Raw genomic sequence first — 25,763 nt, 5'->3', positions numbered from 1 at the left:
TCAGCACTGTGTAGTAGCTGTCAGCAATTTGGAACCTTGTCAACATTGCAAAATTTGATCAGTTTTTCATGCAGTGAGTTCAGATTTCATTGAAAGGTCAATGTGGGTAAAAGTGAGAATCTTCTCAGAAATAGCAGTGGACAGCTTTTAGGAATGTACTGCTATGCTGATGACTTCAAACTGAAAGCAGAAAATAATGTTTACAGATATGTCAGGATAACAATAAGAGATGTCAGCTGCCTTTGCATAAACATTTGTGCCAGAAGTTTTAATCAGGTCATTAGTAAGCTTTTATATTTAGAACCCAGATCAGTTATCCAGCCTCCAAGTTTGTTTTGTATTTTGGCAAATGCATGCAACCAATTCACTTCAGCTTCCAGGAGAAACGATCCAAGCAAATGACTCTCTCTTTGTGTTATTTTAACCTAAATATCACAACTAAACAGAAAAGTAATTTCCTCTGCTTTGGACTGATTTTATAGATCTTTCTGCCATGCCTCGTGGGACACCTTTGTATGGACAGCCAGCCTGGTGGGGTGATGATGAAGCTGATGAAAAAAGTGGTTGTAAGCCAGATAGCAAGCATGAAGAAAAAATGCATGAGCCAGGGGCTTCAGGTAAGTCTGTTGTCTTATTTTTGTGGGGTTTGTGCTCTTTAGTAAAGTACATATATTCTTAACTAGGGAACTAAACAGATATTAATGTTTGGAAGTTTTGTACACAGTTTGCATAGATGAAAGCCTACTAAAATTAAGTTAGTTTCAAAAATTTATTCTGTGAGAAACTATGCATTTCCAGAGACTAATTTCACATATAATGTATCAGTTTTGTAGTATATAATCTAATTTGTAAATATAGAAAATGATGTTGCCTGATCCAGTGTGTCTTATTTATCGATTTAATCTATATCTGTCATTTTATATGCTCAAAATTAGAGATTGCGTAGGGATATTTTATCAAAATAATTTCTGAAAATAAATGGTGCTATATTATTTTTGTATTTGACTTTTAGCTATTTAAAGTGATCTATGCTAACATTCTCTCCTGTAATTCAATAATGCTCCATTAGTGGAAATTACATGTTATAGTTCTTGCAGTAAAGATTTGTGTAGTCTAAAGTTAAACTGGTAATGTTTATTTCCCCATAACACAGGTATTTTTTTTTAGTTAGCTTGTCTATGCACAGTATGTATTGCCAAAACTTAAATCTCAATGTCTATAATTAGGCTTCTAAATCTATCATCAGGCATATAAATAAAGTGACTGCTATTCTAGTAAAGAGAATAACCTTAAAACTTACTCAAGTTAGGACAAAATTCAACCATGTTTGTTTAGCTGTTTAGATACGCATTTAAGGCCCAACAGTTTTAAGCTTGGAGTTTTTTAAAGTACTTTAACTGAGGTGGGGATTTCTCTCTTCCTGTAATAGTAGTTGCCTTGGTTATCATGAATCCTATTTTGCAGGAATTGGAATAAACTCTGAAAACATGTAAAATCAAACTAAACTAACACTTCAGTGTAATGAAGTCAACATCTTTGGAGTTAACTTTTTGTCATAGCCTTTAATGACCTTTTTCATATTAGTCTCAAGTTGTCATGACTCAGTCAGTAAAGTAAGTCTGTTAAGATTTGGACTAGTAGAAAGAAACCAGATGAAAACATTTAAATTAGTGACAGTTTTCATGCAACTTAAACAACTGTGTTGCATATAAAAGAACTGCATCATAATGCAGTACAGTTATAGAATGCTTTCTTACTTGGTGTTTTTTGTGGTGAAAAATTTCTCTACCATAACGCAGCGTAAGTAGAGTATGCTATGTGTGCTCCTATGGAGGCTTTTTAAATACAGGTTTAATATCCTACATTAGTAATCTATAACTCTACATTTCAAATCTTGTCTAGAAATGTGTTCTTCAAACACTTCTAAGCATTCCTAAGAAATACAAATTTTGTTCCTAATGGCAATAATAATGAGAGGCAATGACTGTTAGATGTTGTTCCACTTCCATTTTTCTCAAAACAAAAAATCTCGTAAGTCATCAGTTACAAAGAAAAAGAATTAAGTCCTTGCCTTCAAGTCTTGCCATTGATAGACTTGCTAGCCACGTCATTCTCCTTACTTTCCAGGTTACAGGAAGCATTAACTATTGGCTATAAAACCTGTGACTCTTTATCTTGCTGTATATGCCAAAACAGGGATGGTAAAGTCTCTAGTATCTGTGTTTTTATTGCTTAGATGCCAATGTCTGTAGCAAACTAATATAACAAAAATATTAATTCATCAAGCTTTTTATACTCGTATCTATCTACATTGTTTTAATTTAAAAAACGTGCATGTTATTTGCCCTCATTAAATATAGGATTATTAAAAAGTAATATCCTGAAGTCTGTGGGTTTGATGCCATGCCATTAACAAGGTATGACACAAGATTTCAGTTTCTATTTAGTAGCATGCCTATTCTTATTTTTTCATGATTGTAAATTGCTTTTTCAGAAGCAATATTGCATCAAATGGTTTGCATGCTCTTGTATTTATTTTACCAAGAGATTTTTCAGAAGTGGTCAGTGTGTCTGTCTTAGTTCCTGAGTTCAAAGAAAAACAAGATTCCAACTTCCTCCAAACTAATCAAGGAGGTACAATCTGTTTCAGTAGTAGATTAAAATAGGTTATGGACAGAACTTCAGTGATGGGGATCTTTTTGCTGGGCTTTGCTTTAGTGAAGTCATTATAAGGTAAATGATGAATAGAGAGGATGGACTAATATTTTCCACAGTGTTTAACTGATTTTGTTTGTTTGTTTTCCAGATATATACACTATATATAAATATAAAATTTGGGCCTGGAGCCTTCTTGGCAAATACAACATTTCTTTTTTTTTAAATGTACAACATGTTAGAAATCTCTTTTGTTTATGTTGTTGTTGTTTCATAATGAATTTATCTCCTAAGAATACAATTAATCTAAGTAGAGTGTAGGAATAGCTTCTGTTTCCTCAAACTGAAAGACTAATAAATCTGCAAGAATGGAGTTCAGTTTGAATAAGCACATACTAAGCAAAAGCTTATGTGAAATGTTATAGGAAGACACTGCTGGGAAAAAACCAAAACTGGACATTTTTGCAAAACAATTTAATTTGGGAGGATGTGGAACTAAAATCCCATGTATAGACAAGTGATTTATTTATCCCAATCACTTAATCTCTGAGTAGACATTAGTTGTATGTTTTACTAGTCTGGTTTTTGAGTGTTGTAGATGTTTTTTAGCAGTGTTGGCAGAGAGCCTGAGAAGACAGACCAGATAAGAGTTGACATTTGCCTCTATGGACACATTTCCTCAATCTCAGAACACTAACTACGTCTGTGTAGAAGTGTGCAAAAAAATATCCTGAATGTTTTCATACAATTATAAAATAAAGACATAAGCTTTTCGGGCCCCCTTAGCCTACAATTGCATTCCATGAAAACATTAAGTTACTTTTCAGCAAGTTAGTATGTATTTTCTTCATGCACTTAGGTTTTATAACATAGATGAATACAACGATTGGAAATCAATATAAAGAAACACCTTAATGAAAGCAAATTGTAAACTTCGCAAGACTGTCATGTTTGGATATTTTTAAAATAAAAATGAACTTTAATTTAATAAAAAATGTTCAAGATTAATGCAGTTATTTGTTCTTTCATGGGCTAAATTGTAGTAAGTATTTAAAACACCAATTTGGAACATGCTTCCTAATATAAACTGCCTAAAAGTAAGTACACTACAGGTGAATTCACGTACTTCTTAAACTTTTTGTTCAGTAACTCAAATCGATAAACCCTGATATAATTTTAACAAGTTAATCCTTTGAAGAATCTGCTTCATGCTTTAATGATTTGGTACACGATTATTCGCGGAATAGAAAAGAAAACATGAATTATAACAGATGGGGCAAGGTTTAATGAGGAGATTGAAATGGGAGATTTGTTTCTGCTAAGCCAACTGTAGACAATTAGTCTTTACGGTCTCGGGTTAATAAGATTATTTCAATGTTACTGTCTTTCTATCACAACGGAAACTCACTAATGGAAATTATTTGCAAACAGAGCAGAATATCCTGGAAAATTTTCAGCAGAAAAAACCTTTCTGCTTTTTCAGACATGCATGTTGCTCTAATTTAATGATCTGTAGATCTACTAGTCCGTATTAAAATGAACATTTGCATATACACCTATGATGTGACTTTATCTATGCTGTAGGTGTTAAACTTACATGTTCTTGGCAAGTTTACCGGGTGTGTAATTATTATTATTGCCATGTGTTACACTCTCACTTCCTGGAAAAGCAAAAACTGCATTCTCTGCTGATCTCAGTAGTAGTCGTAGAATTTTACATCATTAATGCCTTTACCAGAAATCTAAGACAACATAGAAGTAAATTTTTAAACAGGCTTTAAGAATCTGAAGTAATTTTTTCCATTTGGCATGAAGTATTTTGTAATTCCAGCATTGCATAACAATATATCCCATTACATGTTCCTTACTTTTAAGAAACAGTGTCAATTTAAGGTAAAGCAGGCTGGCTGTTACTTTAGAAATTCCAGTGTAATCAGTATGTGTAGGAGCTTACACACACATGTTTAATCACTAGTATTAGCATTAAAGTTCCTAGAAGTTTGTTCTAGAATTTTGCTGAGTTTTGGCCTGGAATATGTGCAAGTGCTGCATATGTAAGGATTGCTTTGCAAAGCTATAGCAGCGAATGTGCATGGTATGTCACAGGGAGCTTGCAGAACTGTTTAGAGCCATCACAGCAATATTCTTAACTAAGATTAGTTTTCACTTTAACTCCTTTAAAGCATATACAGTTAAATGATTTATTATGAGAGGTGGGGATTTCTATATGCTACTATTTTATATTTTTATTTAGAGAGAGCAATTTTGATATTATTTCATAAGACAGGTTATGACAACATTAAAAGACAAAAATCTTCTTATTTAATACTAGGTGCATCATTTATATGTATTTTTCACGATCTTGTATTTAAATAACTAATGAAAAATATGCTTCAGCCATAAACAAAAAAAGAACCTAAAAGGTAAGTGGGGAAATAAAAAGTAGTAATATGGAGAGAAGGAGAAAGGAAAAAAAGAAATTCTGTTATGCGTTTGAAAGCCCTAACTTCAGCTTCTTTTCATTAAACATATCATTGCACAGTACCAAATATAAAGCTAACATATAAAAATATTTTTGAGTGTTGTGTAAATATGATATTTTGGCTGCTTCTTATACCTTCTGCAAATAAATATTTTGCTCCAGGTTTACAGACATTTTTTCAAGAAGTGATTTTTAAATTCCAGATAATTTTCTTTTACAAGATTTATTTTTAAAATTGTATTTTTAAGGGAGAAAAAAAATAACATTTCTAAAAAAATCTGAAGACTGTGAAAATATTTTCTGAGGTTTCATCCTGTCTTTGCAGATGGTAATATATGCATATACACAGGCAATTTCTTGCATATCTGATAGATTGTGTTGAATAGCACAAAACACCTATGACATTTCTTGTCCAGGCTGGCAAGTAAAATTTTAAGATTCTGACTGTTTGTGTGTGTAACAGATTAAGAAATAAAACTTTAAAAACCAAAAAGTCCTAGAAAGTGTAATCAATTCTGTCAGTGTCACAAAGTGAATATTGCTTTTCTGATGATCATCTCTGAAATTATTCTAGTAAAGAATCTCCCTGAATCTCCATTTGGTTAAGCCTATGATTTCCCAAAGATTACCTAGTTTCCCTCTTAGCCTCTCCTAGACTTATTATTTCATTAATAGTCTCACTACACCTGTGTAGCAGATATAGTTAGTGCTTGCCTTTCTTGCACAGTTGTCTTTTGTAGCTCTAGACCTTTGTGGAATGCGAGAGCTCCTTCTCTACAGACACTCTGGTTCTTTTTCTGCCCCTTTCCTTTCACTCTTGCCAGTTCAGAAATCTCTTCCGTTCCTGCAGAGATTGCAGTTCACAACACATCCTTCCCTTCGTTTTCCCAAAACACACTTTAAATTCCACACAATTGCCTTTTTTGCTGTACAGATACTATGTTTGTTCTGTTTCAAATTATAGAGCTGTGACGACCACTATCTGCAGTATTTGCTTGAGGGTTTTCTCTTAAAGCTCTCTGTGTTTAGTCTGATATATAATTTCCTTCATCTTGGCAGATGACTTTTTATAATAGGATTTCAAAGGTAAGGCTATTTTATAGGTCACACTTTGTAATATTTAGAAAGCTGCCAGGACTTGCATTTAGAATTCAGGTGAAAAATTCCAAAGGGTGGTTCAGATCAGGATCCATATTAATTTTTTGTTTCCTCATTGTTTTCAATCCCTTATTCTCATCAGTTCTGATATATTTAACTCTTCTAAAAATGCAAGTACTTCAGACTGAAAATAGGATTTTTAAGTAATTAAAATTAACTTGTACTTCAGATATTTTTCGTTATATCTTTTCTAAGAATTTTTCTAGTTTAGAAAAATTTACAATTTAGTTGTAGTTGTTTCTCACTTCTTTTGGTTAAACTCTGTCATAATTTTGATTCAAACGATGTTATAGCATCTGTTTAATCAAAAATATTGCAATCAAATACTGTGCATATTATAGTATAAACAGTTGATTTCAAATGTTAAGTTTGGTGCAAGCGAGTTTCACAGGGAAAATTTTTTTATGACGTTGTCCATCAGTGCTGAAAAGCCAGTGTTATAGATCCCCTCATCCTAAGCCTACTATACATCTGATGCAGTTTGGCTACAATCTTATGATTTTCAAAAGATGGTGATGAACCAGTTATTTCATATTTACTGAAAAATATTGTTTATTGTGTGGCCAATAAGTTGCTCTTACCTGGCGCAAAAGTATAAATATTTCTCAAAACATACTGTATTAGTTATGTTTAGAAGGAGCATTGAACACTATATCTTGCTTAATTATTGGTTACAGGAATTGCATGAAATTGTAGGCTTGAAGCTCTGAATAGAACAATAGGGGAAAAATAAGGTACATATGAACTGGCTCCCTGGTGGATTACTCTCCTGTTCAATGACGGTGTTGCATACTGTAGGGATCCGGGCTCTAGATTTGATCCTACTAGAACTCGATCCATTCCAGCTTGTTAGCTGGATGAAATAAATGGCAAGTGATGGTAGTTTAGCTAAAATCTAGTAGCTGGGAAGTGTGACTTTTGTTTATTTCTGTACATTTTCTGTCTAAACATAGAAGCTTTTTTAATGACCCTTGCATGAGTAAAATAGATTCATTCTATATTGTTTGTCTGCTGGGATAAGTGTTTTCATGAAGGGGACTAAAAAGGCATTCCGTTTCCCAGGGAGGGGAGTAGTGAGTTTCTGATGTAGTGCTTGAAAACTACTCCACAGAGATGAGGTAGTTGACAGTGCAGTGAAAAGCATTAGCTAGGGTGTTCTTGGAATGCAACAGCACAATATAAAAACTGTCTGAATTCTGAACATCTCTTGTGTTTGCAACAGCTACTTTTAGATAAATTAAATTAAAACAGCTGTGTTATCTGCATCAGTTATTTTATCCTGTTGGTATCCAATCATGGCAATAATAAAGAATGTGTACTATTTTTGTTATCACTCCATAACATCATTCTTTTTTTAACTTTTCCCGCTATTATGCTGTCCCTTAATTAGTTCTATTTCTCTGTATCAAATTACCATCCTTTTCTGTTTTTTAATTTTTAACCTTTTCCTAAATCTTCACAAGAAGCATGTGTTTGTGAAGAGCAGCATAGGCATATGCCGTCCTGCATCCTTTACCCCTTAAACTCCTGACTCTAGGATAAATGTTTCTATTGCTACCGTATTGCATAACAGTTTCATACACAAATGCTAACTGTCTCAGCTGATACAGTGTGGCTATTTTTAGCACCAGAAATCTATTAATTGCATTCCTTTTCCTTTATTTGGCAACCTAAAATGATTTCTTAAACATCTTAATGTGGTTCATGATAAATCACGTAGGAACTATTCAGAATTCTTTTGCTGGAATGTAACTTGCCATTGCTGCTAACATCTCAAGCATCTGTTGCTTATAGCACATCTCTACACCAGATATTTTGGCTAGCTTACTAGTTCATGAAATGCAACCATAAGGTTTGTTTTCTTAAAGGCACATTGGTAGCTTTGCTGCAACCACAAGAAGCTTTAACCTTTGTTCAGGCTATACAGTGGGACTTTCAATTATTACCCTGTGCTTTGTCCACATTCTGCTTTCTTTACCCAGTTACAGTATGGTTTGGTAATGTTCTGCATGCTTCCAGCTATTGTTACTTTTTCTGTTCATCTACAAATTATGGAAACAAGTAAAACAAGAGCAGATGACAGTAGGATTTAGCTCAATTCTTTGCTTTTATCTTTTGTAGAAATGTAAAGTATTTGAATTCCAAAATGCTTTCCAGTGCTTATCAGTGTTAAACTTTTCAAGTCAGAATTAATGTTTATCTTGTGGTAATGTGTGAATTATTTTTCCAAAGTATTTTACCAAACAAAATTATACCAGCTGTCCACTGCAGGAGATGAAAGCCAGATCACTAGCACTTGTTTTGGGGGCATCTTGATTTGATATTTTTCTGATAGATTGGAATTGCAGTAATGATCATCTCAACTATTTCTCTAATGTGATTTACCTGTTTTCCATGTGCTAATAACTCATCTGACCTTTACATCATCTAAAAATTTTTGGAATGCAAATTTCCTTCGACAAATTCTAAGTGAGCTTTTTGCCACTTTACACTCCTTACAGCCAAAGCTTGTGCTGTCTTTTCAGTAATACCTTTTATATGTAATTCTGGAATTATTTTCCAGAACTATGTTGCTCAATCTTCTCCACAATCTTACTGTTTATTCCAGAAATTGCTCAAGTGGCCTTTACAGGAGTTCGGAAACTTCTTGAAGAACCTGAAGTTCCCAAGTATTGTGAAATCTATTTTTTATTTTTCTTAATAGGATGCAGCACAGATGCCAAGCAAGCTGAGGAGCAATCTGCAGCTGCAAGTGAAGAACTTTATCCTTTCTGTAGGGAGCCAAGTTATTTTGAAATCCCTACAAAAGAATTCCAGCAACCTTCACAGGTAGCAGAGAGCACTATTCATGAAATTCCAACGAAAGACACCCAAAGCCCCCATGCAGCAGGTGCAGGGCATGCTTCCTTTACCATTGAATTTGATGACAACACTCCAGGAAAAGTAACAATCAAAGATCACGTGACAAAATTCACATCGGAACAGCGTCACAAGTCAAAAAAGCCTTCTTCGTCCAGTGGTCAGGACCTGCCTGGACTTCAAACAGTGATGATGGCTGCAGAGAGCAAAGTAGCAGATTGGCTAGCACAGAACAATCCTCCTAGAATGATATGGGAACCAACAGAGGAGGATTCCAAAAGTATTAAGAGTGACGTTCCAGTGTACTTGAAGAGACTGAAAGGTAAAGTGAATAATTCCAGCTGTGCTTATTTCTGAAAACAACGATTCCTCACCAGCATCCAGAGAGTGGATCCCTGAGCCCTTGTGGAGTTCAGTTGAAATCACAGGTGCTCCACATGTGCGCAAGGATCTGTGCTGGGAAATTTTATTGCAGTATTAAGTCTTTAAAAGAGGATAGAAAACCAAATCCTTAATCGTCTTACAATAAGTATACTAATTGGAGATATTGTAGTACAGCTGAAAACATCAGGTATTTAAAACATTGATCTTCAAAGGAAAAAGGAAAAAACCCCAAACCTTAGTTAAATTTCATATATTTCAGTTTTTCCCAAGCATTACTTTAAAAAGCTGAATTGCTTTTTAGAATCAAAGCTCTGAAGTTCAATTTACGCTTTTAGCAACTCTTCCAATAGCATATGTTCTGTGAATATTCATGTGCTCTAAGAAAATCATTTATGGCAAAAAATACATCATATAGTTATTCTGCTTAAATCGATCATGTATGATGGAGTCAAGTTTGAGTCAGGAATCTGAAATAGACCAAGAACTTCAATTTTTATACTAAGCTTGCAGAGTATTGTATTTATAAGAATGTTGCTGTTGAATGGAGTTCCAGGTGATCATACATGTTCATTTGCTGCAGTGACACTTCAAATAAAATTAAATCAAATGTTAAGTGTGAAAAGTGTACTTTCTTTTGGATGCCACTTAGCAGAATAGAGAAGAAGGTAGTTTTGATGTTCAGACGAAGATTCCAGTGACATTCAAACTTTCAGAATGAAAACTTCTGAAGAACTTTTTCAAGTCCCTCTTATTTTTGTTTTTTTATTTCAGCAGGTTAACTCTGCAGTTCCCATTTTTCTTCATTCTGCAACATTATCATGTCTAGCTCGTAAACCAGCTGGGACTGGATACAATGTGCTTTGTGTTACTGATCTAAAGTCTGCTTTTTAAGGCTGACTTCTCCAAATTAAGCTAAAAAATAAAATTTTGAAAACAGAATTATAGAAATGTGCTAGGATTAAGATAATAGCATAATACTTCTTCTAGAGTATATCACAGAGCATTCTTTGGTCTTCATGATACTGTATTATATTCATGAACATTCTTTAAAATATTAGCCATGTCACTTTGATAAATAGGAAGGGCTTTGTTTACAAGGCCTTAGCCCTTTCCTGTCAGAAACTCCTCAAATTTTGATAAGTTTTCATCTGAAAGAGGTGTAAGTTATGGGGTGCATATGGCCATAAGAAATATCTGAATTTTGTAACCTTCTGTGATCTGTTTGTATTCTTACTCATTACTTGTACTTTTTCAGATCGTAAGGGTAGAGAATATACCTAGCCACTTGAAAGTTTGATTTAAAAAAAAAAAACAACTTTTTTTTTCTCCTGAGCTTTTTCTTACAATATCCCGTACTGAAGTCACACTGCTAAAATTATTTTTATATGACGTTCACTGTGGTGTTGATATTTATTGTTATTATTTGGAAGTATATGAACCATTACATCATTTTCGTAGGCACTGTACAAATAAGTAGCAAACAGGAATGTAAGTTAGGATTTCAGCTGTGCATTCAGTGCTATTAGTCTGATAAGTAAGGTTTCCCAATATGTGATTACTATTTAGCTGACTAGTGCCTGCGTATCCTAACTATGTAAGTAAGAAAACCTTAAAAAAACCTATCGTCTTGAGAATAGAAAAAAAAATAAATTGTACATTCTATGTATACATGAGTAAGACTTGATCCAAAAGAGTTCAAAGAAAGTAAAACTGTTCCTTCCCAGGAACTGAGCTAAAACTTAAAAGCGTAGACACTTTCAGTGTACATGAAGTTGCTCTGAGTTAAATGTGACTTACTGTGTATGAGTATCCAGCCTTCCATGCATTTTCAGGTGTCGTTACAAAGTATATTTATATGCATATGTATGATTTATTAAATATGTATTCCTTATTCATAGATCTCAAGGTAGTTTGTGGAATGAATAAGTAATAACAACCGTTTTACATGCATACATCAGATGCTGAGGGGAGGGAATGAAGGAAAAACTCATTGTACTTCTTGGAGAGAGTAATAAGGAATTCATTCCAATTTTCAGTAGACATTCCTCATAATAAACTGTTGTAAATGTGTGAGGAATCCAACAACAAGAACTGTGGCTCTCAATGGGTATTTTCAGCTACCAGAAGGACTATTGTAGGGTTTTCTTTTTCCTCTTAACCCTGCCTAGAATGTTTCAGTAGTCATTTGTAATCAACTGGTTGTGTAACAAAATTCATATAATTGGGAAACATAGTGTAGTACAGCTGGTAAAATACTGGCTTTTGTAAGTCACTGATAAGTATTCACAGATGAGAATTTTGAAGAAAAGGGTAATTCAAATGCACTGCTGTTACTGATCAGCTTATAAAGTGTTTCATTGTTTGACTCATAGCAAGTTGAATGCATTACCAGGAGCTGTACAAAATTTGCAGAGCCAGGTAATGAAAGCTGTTGGAGTCTAAACAGAAAATGAATTTTAAATTCTTTCTTTCTTAGTTCGCCAGTTTCTTTTATATGTGTTGGGTTGGTTTGTTGGTTTGTTTTTTTTTTCCTCATTGTGCTATATATTCTTTTGCTTTGCTTCTAGGGAATAAGCATGATGATGGTACACAAAGTGATTCAGAAAACGCTGGTGCACACCGGCATTATAGTAAGCGGGCAGCACTTGAAGAACACTTAAGGCATCATCATACGGAGCTGAAAAAGTCACACCAGAAAGTCCATGCCACAGAAACGCAGCAAGAGCAAGCTGGTTTGAGTCAGACTGCCTTTATGATTGAGTTTTTTGATGAAGACCATCCTCGCAAGAGACGTTCTTACTCTTTTTCTCAGAATGTAGGAGCTCTGTGCCCAGAATCTCCATCTCCAACACCTCATGCACGAGCTGAAAGAGTGAAACCTACGTCAGGAGATAAAGCAGTCCCTTCATCTGTGCAAGCTAGCTCATCGCATCACAGAGCGGTACATGGTGTTCATGCAAAACTTTTAAAACAAAAATCAGAAGAACCCTCTGCTGCATTACCTGTCTTACAAGCTGCATTGTTAAGGAGTTCAGGAAGCCTTGGCCATAGGCCTAGTCAGAACCAGGAGATGGACAAAAAGTTGAAAAGCCAACATATTTCTGCTGCTACTGAAAAGGACAATGAGGATGACCAGAGTGACAAAGGTACTTACACTATTGAGTTGGAAAATCCCAATTCTGAAGAAATGGAAGCCCGTAAAATGATTGACAAGGTGAGAAACCTGAAATGTATACTGATGTTAAAGTGGTATGTGATGTGTGGATAACAGTCTACCACTTCAATTCTACTTATTAAAGCTGCTGCAATAATACAAGTTTATAAGCCACTCTATAATGATGAAATATGGAATGTCATAAAAGCAGCAGCAGGCATTTGGCTAAAAATTATTCCTGTTTGATACTGCTGTTCTTTTAGTTTGGTAGTTTTAATGCGTTTTCAAAAGATTTAAGTACTGTAAGAATGCTAGGCAACAGAATTCAATTAACTGGTTTTTTTAATGAGAGTTGTTAGATTTGAATTTATTATGTCCCCATGGAAATACTCACCTGTTCTTAAAATCCTATGTTCTCTCTAGTTTTCAGTATATAAATTGGTTCCATCCAAATTATCATAGAGAAATAGATTGTAAATGTTTTCTGTACTTATACAAAAAGTACATTCAGTAACAGTAACTTAAATTTCAGCATCCATTATGAAGAGTAAGTATAAGAATGCTTTCATTTTCCAAAAATGTTTATATGATAGCAATGTCATTTTCCTAGTTTGGAATAAGTATATGCTTCATTAGGCTTAGGAATCTTATGATGACCAAGTAACTTTTGCTTCTTGGTAACAATATAAGTTACAATATAAATAACCATACAAATCATATTTGCAGTTAAATAACTGCAAATAACTCTTTCTTTGGATTTAACAGGAAGATACGGGTAGGAGAAGCTATGTTTAATCATTTGGCTTAACTGACTCTTGAAGAGGGGTTTTTTTCCATTATTGTTGTGTTTTCCTAAACAATCCATTGTGGTAGAATGCTGGCATCCAAATCTAGGCAATTTTGTGGCCAGTTTAACAGGAAATTCATTGCTTACTTGTTACAGAATTATCTAAGGATTGATTTTGTGTGTCTAAAACTTTTTCAGAGCTGAACAAATACATTAATACATTTAGAATTAACTTTGGCTAAATGTTGAAAAATATTTTTTGAAAGACAAGCTAGCTTCACTGTTTTGATTTTGCAGAAAAATGCTGACATAGCGGCAAAATGGGAAATGTTATTACAGATTATTTTATTTTATAAAAGGTGTTTATGGAGCGTTTGGGAGGGGAGGGATTAAAATAAAGACAATTTCCTTCAATAAAATCATAAAGATAATGGTTTCGCCTCTTATGGATTCTGAAAAGGAGACTTTTGACTTCGAGTCAGTATTCAAACAGCTTCTGAGAACTAAAAGCATTCCAAAGAAGCAAGTGAATATTAAAGAATGTCATTGCTTTGGCTTAGTGACTACAAATATCTACATTTAATTCTTAAGTTATAAATCTTTGATTAAATTGCATCAGAAAATGTGTAAGTCCTGTTTTTCCTAAGTATAGTTGTGCAACAGGGTTTATTTGGAAACCAGAAAAAATAACAACATTTGGAAATAGACAATTTATGTACCTTATAAGACTGTTAATACTGTCTAATGTTTAATAAGATTAGAAATTATTTGTGGTCTTTAATATCTGTTCAGGATATCCGCGGTCAGTTTTTTGTTTGAAACAAATCTCTCCTGTTACAGGAGAGATTCAGGAACAGGAGGTGAATGTATGCACTAGGGTTGGTAGTAAAGTACTCTTAATATTCTTAGTGTTGTAGAAAAAGCTTTTGGATATCATAAATACCCCTTACTGCTAACCTAAAAAGTGTCACCACTAGAAATTAAAGATTTACTAGGAAGTAAATCTGAGATGTTCTTTCTTTGAGGTCTTCTGTTTTTTTTCACTGAGTATCTGTACTGAAGTATTATGAACAGTATATTTTACACCCAGTTCAAAGAGTCCTACTGCACAATTCTTATTTGATTTGGTAATATGAAAGAAGTATGATATTATTTTTAGGAAGTGCAGAAAAACAGCTGGTGAAGAAAATCAAAACCAAATGGAAGCCAAAATTTCTTCCTCCAGCTGAGCTCAGCTTTGCTTCCCTCCTATTTTAAATTGCTAATGCTGTGGATTCTGTTACTTCGCTGAAAGTAAGTGCGGAATAAAACAAGGACTTTTGTTAGCCTATTGACTGTTCTCCTGCTTTACTGAGGATTTAAGAGAATTAATGGTATACATTTTATCAATAATTCAAGTATAACTTCTCTTTCTTTGTTGACCAGTCAGTCCTTTTTCTCAGCCGTTATGATGCCTGCTCAGTTGAGTCTCATTTAAGAGTGTCTGTGGGGTCAAAAGATTAACTGACATTCAGGAGTTGCATTTGCTAGGATTGGGCGTGAAAATGCACTACAAATAGCAAGGATAACATTCTAAAACATTTGCACAGATAATGCAGTCTTGTCAGTAACAATTTACATTAGAATGGTGCTAAGATCCATGTCTGGTTTACCTGAAGAATTTCCTATGGAATAAAATACTTCTGGGTTTGCGTATTTTTTTCCCTTCTCCTGAAAGAAAGGGTGAGAATGACCAAAATATCCAAAGATTACTTTCAGTGTGACTCAGTCACTTGAGAAACCTTAGCCTTAACCTTACTCCTGTAGGCAGAGTCTACTCTTTTCTCTAGAAAGGAACATAAGGGCAAACCACAAATGCAAGAGTGGCATTAACTTGTCAAAAATCAAGGTGTGAAATTCTTCTTTGAGTTGAGAATCCAAGAGAGGCATGCAGGAAATTAAAGTTAAAATTCTCAGAAAAATAAAAAAAAATCTATATTATTTTTAAAAAAGGGGGGGAAGACCTTAATGTTAAGCTATATTGTTTCCTTCAAAAGTACCATTTTTGCTTAATGTAGCCTTTTACTAAAGATTCTAGGAAACAGACTCAAGGAAAATAGATACTTATGTGAAATGTTTTTAAAAATCCAAAAAGGATGCTGTCCTGCTTATTCAACATCTTGATTTCATTTAGATTGCTAAGGATCCATTTTTTCCTCTGCTAGTCTTTCAATCTCTAGGAAAAAAGTGTTGTCTCTACAGCAGAAAAGGAATAGAATAACAAACAACATATTCCTTTTTTTCTTGACCATTTTAAAGCCTGGCTTTTGAAAAGAGCATGTGAGAAAGATACAAAAATAATCAGAAGGAAAGAGGAAGACATTTTCTAAGTAACAGAGAAAAGCTTTTTAGTGAGATATGTTTCCCTAAGAGAGAGGTGTAATCATTTATCTGCAGTGATGACTGTCTCAGAGTCACTTACCTAAAATGAAAGATTCCAAAAGCATTGAGGCTTGTGTCTTACACAACTTTCAACACCTAGATAATTTGCTGACCCAATGAAATTAAAATCGGACAACAATCAAGGTCGGACAGGCAAGGTTGCTGGAATAAAATCAATTTATGTAAATACCCACAGACTGAACTGAGTAGGAAGAGAGAAATTTGTTAAATTGTTTGCAAATTTGCAAGATTAAAAAACATAGATTTGATTTTAGGATGAAAAAATAAAGTACATCATAAAAATAGTAAGCAGATAGTTTTCAGTTGTAAACATAAAAAAAGATGCAAGACCTGTACACGCCTGGAGTCCTCCAAAGATTGTTCTGGTTTCACTTGTATGTCAGTTAATCATTTGGATTGATTGTATTTTAAAATCTTCCATGCTTGGATCAGCCATGATGGGAACTGATGTAATTATTTCTTCTGTGCTGTTATTTGAATTTTATTCATAAATCTTAAAGATATTGTCAGAGGAAGTAAATACCACTGCTTTGTGGCCAGCTTTGAACAGGTTACTTGTGTTTAGAATTGGTGTGTCATGTCCCTTAGAACAAAACAAACATCTTTGAGAATAACTAAAAAAAAATTTTTAAAAAATTAATAAGTAAAAAAAAAATAAAAACCAACAAATTTTGTAGAGGTTAGGAGAAATCTCTGGCTATGGTATTAGGCAGAGACAGAGAAGAAGTCATCATAAGAAGATTTCATAGTTGTTTCTGTTTTAAAATATAATACATATACTTGCACATGTCCAGGACAAATATCAAAACACGAAACTATGATAGAAGGAAAAAGAGTATGGCTTAGGGGTTTTTTTTGTTTGTTTTTGCTTAAGCACATTTCATTTAATGATATTTCTGAATGGAAAGATTTGTCAGAGTTCCCATTGTAGAGGTAGTGATTATAATTTGCAAACAGTTGCAATCTTCAGCTGTTACTCATTGTAACTGCCTTCTCTCCTTAGTCAATCAGCTGGTGAGAATGCTATCTCCACAATATTCCTATGCTTACATAGGATCCAGCCGTGCTTTTCACAAGTAACAGAAACCCATGCACACAAACTCCATCTTGTATTATTGAAAATTTCTCCAAAAAACATATTTTAGGACTTCAGACTCATTTTATTTTTTAGTCACTTGACATTATTACTATTTCTTTCAAATCCTGTTGTTTTTTTTTATATATAGAGACTGAGTGAATACTGACAGTATTACTGGTGTGGAAATGTGTTGTACATTTCCCTCTTCTGTCACTAGTTTACTTGCATTTTTATTCTGTCATGGCTTTCCGTATGGTCCTCTGTCACCTTTAGTTTACAAAATACACCTTTAGTTTACAATAGTTTAAGCAAGATCAGTGCTGTTCCTCGCAAACTCGTATTCTTTTCACTTGTTCTCTACAGTATAAATGTATGGTTGTGTCTTAATGTCCTCTATAAATAGAGAATACTTGAAAAATAGCAATAAACTTAGCTTCCTAAAAGTCTTCTCATTAGCCAATGATATTTCTGCATCCAGGTGTTCAAATGTCACTTAAATTCATAGAGAAATATGAATTGGTTAGTAGGCAAACAGGTTTAGAAAATAAATACATTAATAACGTGAAATAAAGTTATAATTGAATAATAGATGCTGGCTTTCTTTTTATACTAGTAGACCTCTTTTTAAAATTACCATTGAGAGCAATTTCATCAATGTGTAAAGAAGAAAAGCTGCTCTTATGTACTACAAAGACCACCTTGAACATAGGAGGCATACAATATTCTCTACTCAAATAGCTTCAGAAAGCCACAACTCTTTCTAGCAGAATAATACTCTTATTGTTGTAGCTAACGGCTAAGTGCAAAATAAAACAAATTCGGGATCTTGATTTGATTTAGAACATGTTTTCAGTGTTACTTTTAGCACATAAAATATACGAGTAAATGGGGCACAGTTATAGGATTTGTTTTTCCTTTACATCCAGCCGTTCTGCCCTTTAGATAGGTTCAGTGCTTCTTCTGTTAACACTTAGCAATTGCTCTCTCTTTTGCACTGAGTTATACATTTCCTGTCTGTCTTACATTTTTTAAATAGTTAAATTTGTTCTGTTAGAAGGAAGTTGTTTTCAGCAGTCATATCAGGTTAAAAAATCTTCCTAGGCCACAGAAAAGGTAAGTCTGTCAGTGGATGAAAGAATTCAAAATTACATTTCTGCAGTTCATCTTTTTTGCTGATATAAAAAGACTGCAAATTATCAGGCTAATGAGTTTCCTTTTTTCAATAAAGCAAAATACTACCAGTAATAAATTTTAATAAATGAATGTGCAAATAATTCTGGATGTGTTTGGAATATTAAATACTTTGAGACTATTGCAATAAATAAAAAGCAACTCAGTGAGATTTTTGCAAGCTCTTTGGGGGTTTTCTTGGGGGGGTCCTTTTTTGTTTCTTTTATTTAGGGTTTTTTTGTCATTTTTCTTCTTCAGCCAATTTCATTTCAGGCTATTTCTGAATGGAAATACTTTGTAGAACTTAGTATAGCAGAGTTAAACTCTTCTATGTATGTGTGGGAAGAGAAGGAACAAAATAGAGGCTATATGTGTGTTTCAATTCTCATCAGCCTAGCTAACCAGGGAATCTAGAATGTTACAGCAGCTCATATGCATATGGAAACATTAGGCTTAGATAAAGTTTTCTTTGGTCCCAAAATTGTTTTCTTCAATTATGTCATATTCATTTAAATTTCCTGATAAATAATTTATTTTTTTTCATTAGCCAAGTAATTTTAGATCTCAAATTCAACATACTGATTCCCAACCAGAAGTAAAACTGGAAAAAAGTACCAAAATCAAACTTCAATCCATCCTTCTGCCATCTTCAAAAAGAATTTTTGTGACCATTTAATGATTTTGTTTTCAGTGCAAAGCTCATATTTTAGATCATGTTCCAATTTATTTAAAATTGGAAAAGGATGCTGTTTTAAAGTCTTTGTTTATGTAGATGGACAGGCCATAATAGTAATGACCTTCTTTTGATGTACATGCTATCATCTTTAATTTTCCTTGATCATGTACTATGCAAAGAGTATACATAAAATACTATTTTGTTTACATAATGTCAAGAGAGATTCTTTTTTCTCTTTAAAAATTTGGAATAACTAATAATTTTGGAGGGAAAGCTGTGTTGGTGTTCATATAGACAACAGGTTTTCCATTTGCATTTTCTACATATTTCTGCTTACAGTGATACTTACATTTCAGTTTGTTTTGACTTTTTTTTTTTTTGAGTATGTGTATGAATGGGAATCTATTCTGAAAGACGATGATAATAAAATGGAATCTCCTTACTCTCTTTGCTTCCAGGGTATGTCTGTTCATACCGTATTATGTTACTGGCTAGTGTGTTCTTCAAGGACTGCGTACTTTTGAATGATTTGTTGTTGTTATTGTTGCTTTAAATGTTCAGAAAGCTTGTTTACCAGATCTTGTCTTCTCTGTTGCAAACCTTAAAGTTTTATCAATAATCTTGCAGATAGCATGAAACATTGTATTAAGGATAAAATAACTGCTAAATGAAGAATAGTGGACTGACACATTTAAGATTAACGTTATGTTAAATATTTTGAAAGTAAGAGTGACAAAATCATAAGTAGGTATTTTATTACATTGTTACATTTGTATATATCAGTCTAGTTCTGTGAGAAGTATAGACTAATTTGGATGTTTTCCATAATTTGTAAATACTGTGCAGTAAACAGCAAGGATTGATTTTAAAACATGGAGCCATATACCAAATCAAAACATTTTTTTAAGATCTGCAAGGTTCATTAGAAAATATGTTCTGAACTCTTTTACTAAAACTGTGTTCATCCAAAACCTTATATTTACAGTGTAAGTGGAGCAGGGAGGAGGAAATGTTTTTCATTGCAATACTTAACATCCATGTTATTATAACTGCTCTTGTTATGGAGTTAACATACACATTATGGAACTCCTCTTGGCAAATTTTTGCAGTATTATAAATGACAAACAACCTGACAAGAATCAACAGGCAGGGAGTAAGTTAGGAGAAAAAAAAATCTCAGCATGTTGCAATGGCTGTTCAAGGAAGCAAGACAGATATATCTATTTCCAGAAAATGACTTTCAGTTCGTCTGTCTTTTCACACCCTCTGGGTTTCATTGCTTTTACCATTGTTTCAGCAATTTCTTCTAGAAAGAATGCCTTTTAGCCCCACAGAGTGTCTTGGTTGCAGAATGACCATATTTCATGAAGACAACGCTGAAAAAGCAGTAGAACAGTTGAAGCCTATCAAATCATCTGAGCGTATAAATTTTGTCAAGAGTTCAGAGGATGTTTGTAATCTTTTTTTCTTCTGAGGGGAGAGGGAGGAGTCTTAAAGTCTCTTAACTTATTGTTTCCTTTTGAATTTGGAATTCTAAAGAAAATGAATTCTTCACTAGCAAACAAGTACAAAATACGTATGCATGTAAATATGTAACTGGTGTCTGGTAAGAGGAAGTTATTAGACTTGGCACGTTGATCCTTTCAATTCACTTATGTAGGTTGTTTTGTTTTGTTTTGTTTTTTTTATACCAGAGCATCTTGCATCTGATTCTGTATCTTCAATATCTAGTTAAAATGACATAAACAGCTTCTGTGAAAATCCATGGCTATTCATGAGATATGTCCTGTACAGAACACAGTCTGTTCGCCTGGAATGGCTAGGATAACGGCCAAGAACAAGCAAAAACTATTAAAATCAGACTTCTCAGAAGCAATGTGGTTAAACACAGTTCATGCAGTAGCTAAACACAAAGTGAACTTAGGCATTGTACTCTGTCTCATCACACTTTCTCAAAGGTGGGATGAAAATGTTTGCCTTTTGTCTTTCCTATCTGATGAGTAACTCTGACTTTTAACAACCAGTTTACTATACATTATGAATGTCTGGACTACCTTCTTTGGAAGAAGTATGAGGAGCTCAATCTGAACACTAAGCGCAGCATTGCCAAGATGATCTGCAATATGGATCTGAAGCCTCTTCCATTTCCCTGCTCCCTGCAATCCTCTCTTCCTGTCAATCAAGTATCCTCTGACTGTGGCTTGTCTTGCTTAATACATCCCAACTGTGTCCAAATCCTACTTGTGTTTCCAAATTCATGTCTCTTTCCTCTTTTTTTTTCTTTCTTTTTTTTTCTTGATGGTCTGACTGTATCGCTTCACAGCTCATTTTCCGAAATCTACTTTTGTTTGAGTTCCACGACAATCAAATATACTCATCATCTTCCTTTCCCCTACAAAGTTATGAAACGTAATTGCTGTTATAATTTGCATTCCCATCACTTTACAATGGCAAATACCTTATTTCATATTTAATCACTTACTCCTTGTTTTATTTTGCCATGGTCCTTTGCCATGGTCTTTAATGCACTGTGCAGTAGAGCCCCTTGTCCTTTACTTGTGCTCCGCTTTGATTTAGTTTGGTTTTTTAACTGTTCATCTTTGAATTCCCTTTTACATACTTTCTGTCTTTGGGTTTTGTTCTGCTCCTTGTATACAGATTGCCTGCACTGAAATTAATGGCATTTAAATCATCATCCTTTTCAATTATGTCTCCAGATTGTGACTGTAACTGTTGTTAGGATCTGAAAGAATAGAAGGAGAATTATTCAAATACTTTTAGTTTACCAATACCATCACTAATGGATAGGTTCCTAGTTCTAGCTCTCTGAATTGCAACTGGAATCCTTTTTATTTATTTGTTGGTTTTCTGTTAATCTTAATAATATTATTAGTTATTACTGCATATCCTCTATGTTAAGACTACAGTGGTAAGACTATTGGGGAAATGTTGGAAACTCAAAATCTTGCAACTAGATAGAATTCTTCAGATTTGTATTTTGAATAACATTTATGCTCCTAGTTTGTGTTAGTGAATGCTCTTAGAAATGCTTTCTAATGCTTTGTGTAGTAAGTATGTTTGCAGAACAATAGAATCCATGTTCTAATATACATAATTTGCTATAAAACTGAGTGAACATGTCTATTAGGAGTCTCAAATAAGATCTTTTTTCCCATTGATATCAGTATGTTCAGTAGTGATTTGGGTGAGGAACTAGATCTGTGGACATTAAGTACTGAGTCATTATAATATTGTAGAACTGCAGTGTGATCTTCATAAACCATGAAATAGCTTAAAAATAATGTCCTGAAATGAAATAAAAGTAAGTATAAAGTCCCAACATCAGGAACTGTGAAAGGCATATAAATGAGATACAACTGGAAAAAGTTTTTTCTTACTCAAGAACTTTAAAGTTTTTAAAAAGCACATAAGGAGATCATCAAGTGGGGTGGGTTGTTTTTTTTTTAGCTAACCCATTTTCTTCCTTTTGATTCAGAAAAGTGGTTCCTGTTGCCATTAATTTTTCTGACCAATTTTTATTTTAATTTCTAGAAGGTCTCACATATCTATCAATAAAGAAAAATGGCTTCTGTGGTTTTAAAGAATCATCACTTTTGATAATTAACCCTGAAGTCATAATACTGACCACTAGTATAGTTCATCTGTGTTATAAAAGATATTAATTCATCTGTTGGGGGGCAGGGAATGGAGGAAAGGAGAGTGAACAAGACCAATTCCTGATCACTAAAGCTAGCTTGTGTTAAAGCTGTGTTTCAGCTATGGTGACAAGCAGGTGTGCTCTGAGTCATGAGCTTTTTTCACAGGGAAATGCGTATGGCCTGCCAAAACAGATTACTCTGCTTTCGACAAAATTAGCCTTTGTGGAAGAGGACAAGGCACATGGTCAGATTTGGTCCTGTAACTCATGCTGTCTCCAAAAATACAGCACTACTTCTTGCAGTGATTATGTCTTGCTTGTATTGTGTTGCATAGATTTTGTTAATTCTTGTTTGTTATTGGATAAAGAATTTTAAAAATTACTGGTTTATGTGGCTAAAGTTATATTCTCAGTTACAATATTGGAAAAACTGTTGCTGAGATAAAGTGATGGAATTCATTAATATCTACATCAAGGTGCAATTGTTTTGCCATCAGTTATTTTGTACTTTGCCTCTGTACTTTTCAGGCTGAGTTTGCATTCCAGCAAGTAGCAGCATGATGCTTTGGGACTTGCTATATTTTTAGCCTGCTGTTTTGTCCCTTTGTTTTACTGGTGGAACCACAGAATGTAAATGGAGTGTCACAGGGGGATCTTTGGAGAGCTTGTCATTCATTGCTTTGAAATTGAAAAGTATGTTTCAGGAACTCCCTTTTTCCCAGCTGATTAGGAGACTTCATTATATGTCAGCCATAGCGTTGGCAGTTCCGCAATTGAGAAATTATTGGATTTCCCCTTGGGCTTTCTCAAGACTGACTCTTTGAGCTAGAAGGCTAACCCAAGATGCTAAGCTACTATCTAGGATCTCTATTATTAAGGATCATAGGATCACATAAGCTGGAAAGGACCTTAGGAGGTCTCTAGTCCAACCCCCTGCTCAAAGCAGGGTCAGCTTTGAGGTCAGACAGGTTGCCCAGGACTTTATCCATTTGGGTCTTCACACCCTACAAGGACAGAGACTAGGCAACCTTGCTTGGCTGTCCTCAGAGTGAAAAAGCTTTTCTTCATATCCTGTCTGAACCTCTCTTGTTTCAACTTATGCGAGTTATCCTTTGTCCTCTTGCCATGCACCACTGTGAAGAGCCTAGCTGTCATCTTGATACGCTCCCCATAGGTACTGGGGACTGCTGTTAGGCACCCCTAAAGCCTTCCCTTTTCAAAACTGATTAAGCCCAGCTTCCCCAGACTGTCCCCACCGGGAAAGTGCTGCAGCCTTGACCATCTTGGTGGCCCCTGCTGAGCTCCCTCCAGTTAGACAATGTGTCTCATGTATTGGGGGAACCAAAGCTGGATGCAGTCTGTCTATCACCTGTTAATCCATTTGCTTAAGAGATCGACTGGATTGCAGGTTAAACAAAATTATGTTGACTACATTTCATAAATGGGGCTTGACTTTCTACCACAGTGGTGTTGTCTTTTCCTTGCCATTCAAAAAGTCCTGATTTGCAATGGAAATGGTTTCATGCTTCATAACAATAAAGTAGTTATTTTTAAACATCACCACCACCGTTTATACAATGTATCTGGCAGTTCCACCATTACAGCTGTGTGGCAGAGACCCTGCAGGAACGCTATGTAATGGTGCAGATTGGTGCAGTGCCTAGATTTTTCCCCGTCAGTCAGATTTCAGGGATTCTGTGAAAATTATTATCCTGGGTTTTGTTTTGTAACTTTATGAAATTTGAAGCATTCAGGATTAAATAATCTTGTCATTCTGCTAAAATGTAACTTCATAAAAATAAACAATAATAGGACAGAGCAGGGCAGAAAACTTTAAGTTTCCAGAATGATTGCTTATAGGAAGCCCTTAGCTTGGAAATATCTTTCTCTGGTAGTTTCATTTTTAAATGACATGTGCTTAAAAAACAGCATTAATATCTGTTGGGGTTTTTTTAAAAAAAGATTTCTAGGAATTGTTTTCTTCATGGTACATAGAGCTACCTAAGTTAAAAAATAAACATATTACTGCCCATCCCCCAGACTCTCTCCAAAAATGCAAGATCATGATTTTGTGAAAGTCCTTATTGTTTACAGTGATATAAAGAAGTGTAAAAGATTTAGGAAACTTCTTTTTTCATTGGCAGCTGTGTGCTAGATACATGTGATTTGAGATGGTTAGGAAAGTTCTTGAAGTCATAAATGAATGCATAAACTCCCTTTACCTCCTTTATCAAAAATAAAACAAAAAAAGGCATTCTTCTCATTTTTCAAACAACTCACTGTGTCCAAACCTGTACCTTGGAATCTGGCTTCATCTTTTTCTTCCCCAAAATACAGTTAATCAAAATACAGATAGTGGGCTTCTGTTTAAAGCTGTAGCTGCTGCTTCTGAGAAATACAGGCTTTACAGAAAGAAACTTTAGTCTTTTTATATAAATAGATAAGAGATGCAGCGATGGGTGTCATGAGCATTTCCTCAGGATTTTTTTGGTATGGTTAAGTTACCTCCTAGATTTCCCTTAAATGACTTTGAAATCATGAAGATATTTAAAGAACAGAAACGTCTGAAGAATTGGAAGACTTGAAGAATGTCATTCAGTCTTTGTAGGAAGACACAGGTCTCTATCCGTTCAGGCTTCAATCACAACAGCCCACTGTTTGCACACATACCTTATCATAGCGACCCATAAAGTACAAATTGCATTTTTCTAAATGGTAGAGAGATGGTTTCCAGCAGAAACCTTCAGGTTATTCCATGGCTGTTTCTGTTGAGGGTATATTCTCATTATTTGGTGAACAGTGCAAGTGGATCGGTTAATCCTGAAATTCTGATAGTATTCATTTTCTGCAGATGTATGACAGGTGTGTACGTGATGTTCTAAATTTTGTCAAATATTAAACATGAATTGTTTTATCTTTTGCATCGTTTTCATATTTGAAGTCTTAATTATGTATTGATTTCAAGGGTTTTTATATATCACAGTTCTGAAATTTAGTCTTTGGGCTAGATCTCACTTGTGTGAATCTCTTTCTTGCTGAGAAGAGGAGCTTTACAGTTGTGTAGCAGTGGAACTTTGACAGGGCAGGTGCATGCACATACCAGTGCTTCTAGATGTGGAATGAATGTGTAGTGCAAAAATATACATTTATTGAAAAATATGCTTTCCCTTTATTTCTAATAATAGTGTCCCCAAATATTTTGCTTATCTTTTCTGGCCTATGATATCCCCACAATATATACAGAAGGAGCAGTAGGAGTA

General features: G+C 34.3%; 1 protein-coding gene across 12 annotated transcripts in view; it reads left to right on the top strand.

Annotated features, from left to right (window-relative positions):
* The window catches only part of CEP170 (centrosomal protein 170), a 106,877-nt gene that overhangs the window by 38,733 nt on the left and 42,381 nt on the right, over positions 1–25,763 (top strand). For all 12 annotated transcript variants that reach the window (XM_072856471.1, XM_072856480.1, XM_072856478.1 and 9 more), the window contains 3 exons: positions 483–617; positions 9,000–9,476; positions 12,106–12,752. In XM_072856471.1, coding sequence (XP_072712572.1) covers positions 483–617; positions 9,000–9,476; positions 12,106–12,752 — 1,259 coding nt within the window. The remainder of the gene's footprint in view (positions 1–482; positions 618–8,999; positions 9,477–12,105; positions 12,753–25,763) is intronic.

The sequence above is a fragment of the Ciconia boyciana genome, chromosome 3 (genome assembly GCF_034638445.1).
Source record: "Ciconia boyciana chromosome 3, ASM3463844v1, whole genome shotgun sequence".
In the NCBI taxonomy this organism is placed as follows: domain Eukaryota; kingdom Metazoa; phylum Chordata; class Aves; order Ciconiiformes; family Ciconiidae; genus Ciconia; species Ciconia boyciana.
Note: the sequence above shows the minus strand (reverse complement) of the source record. Positions and strands in the feature narration are given on the sequence as shown.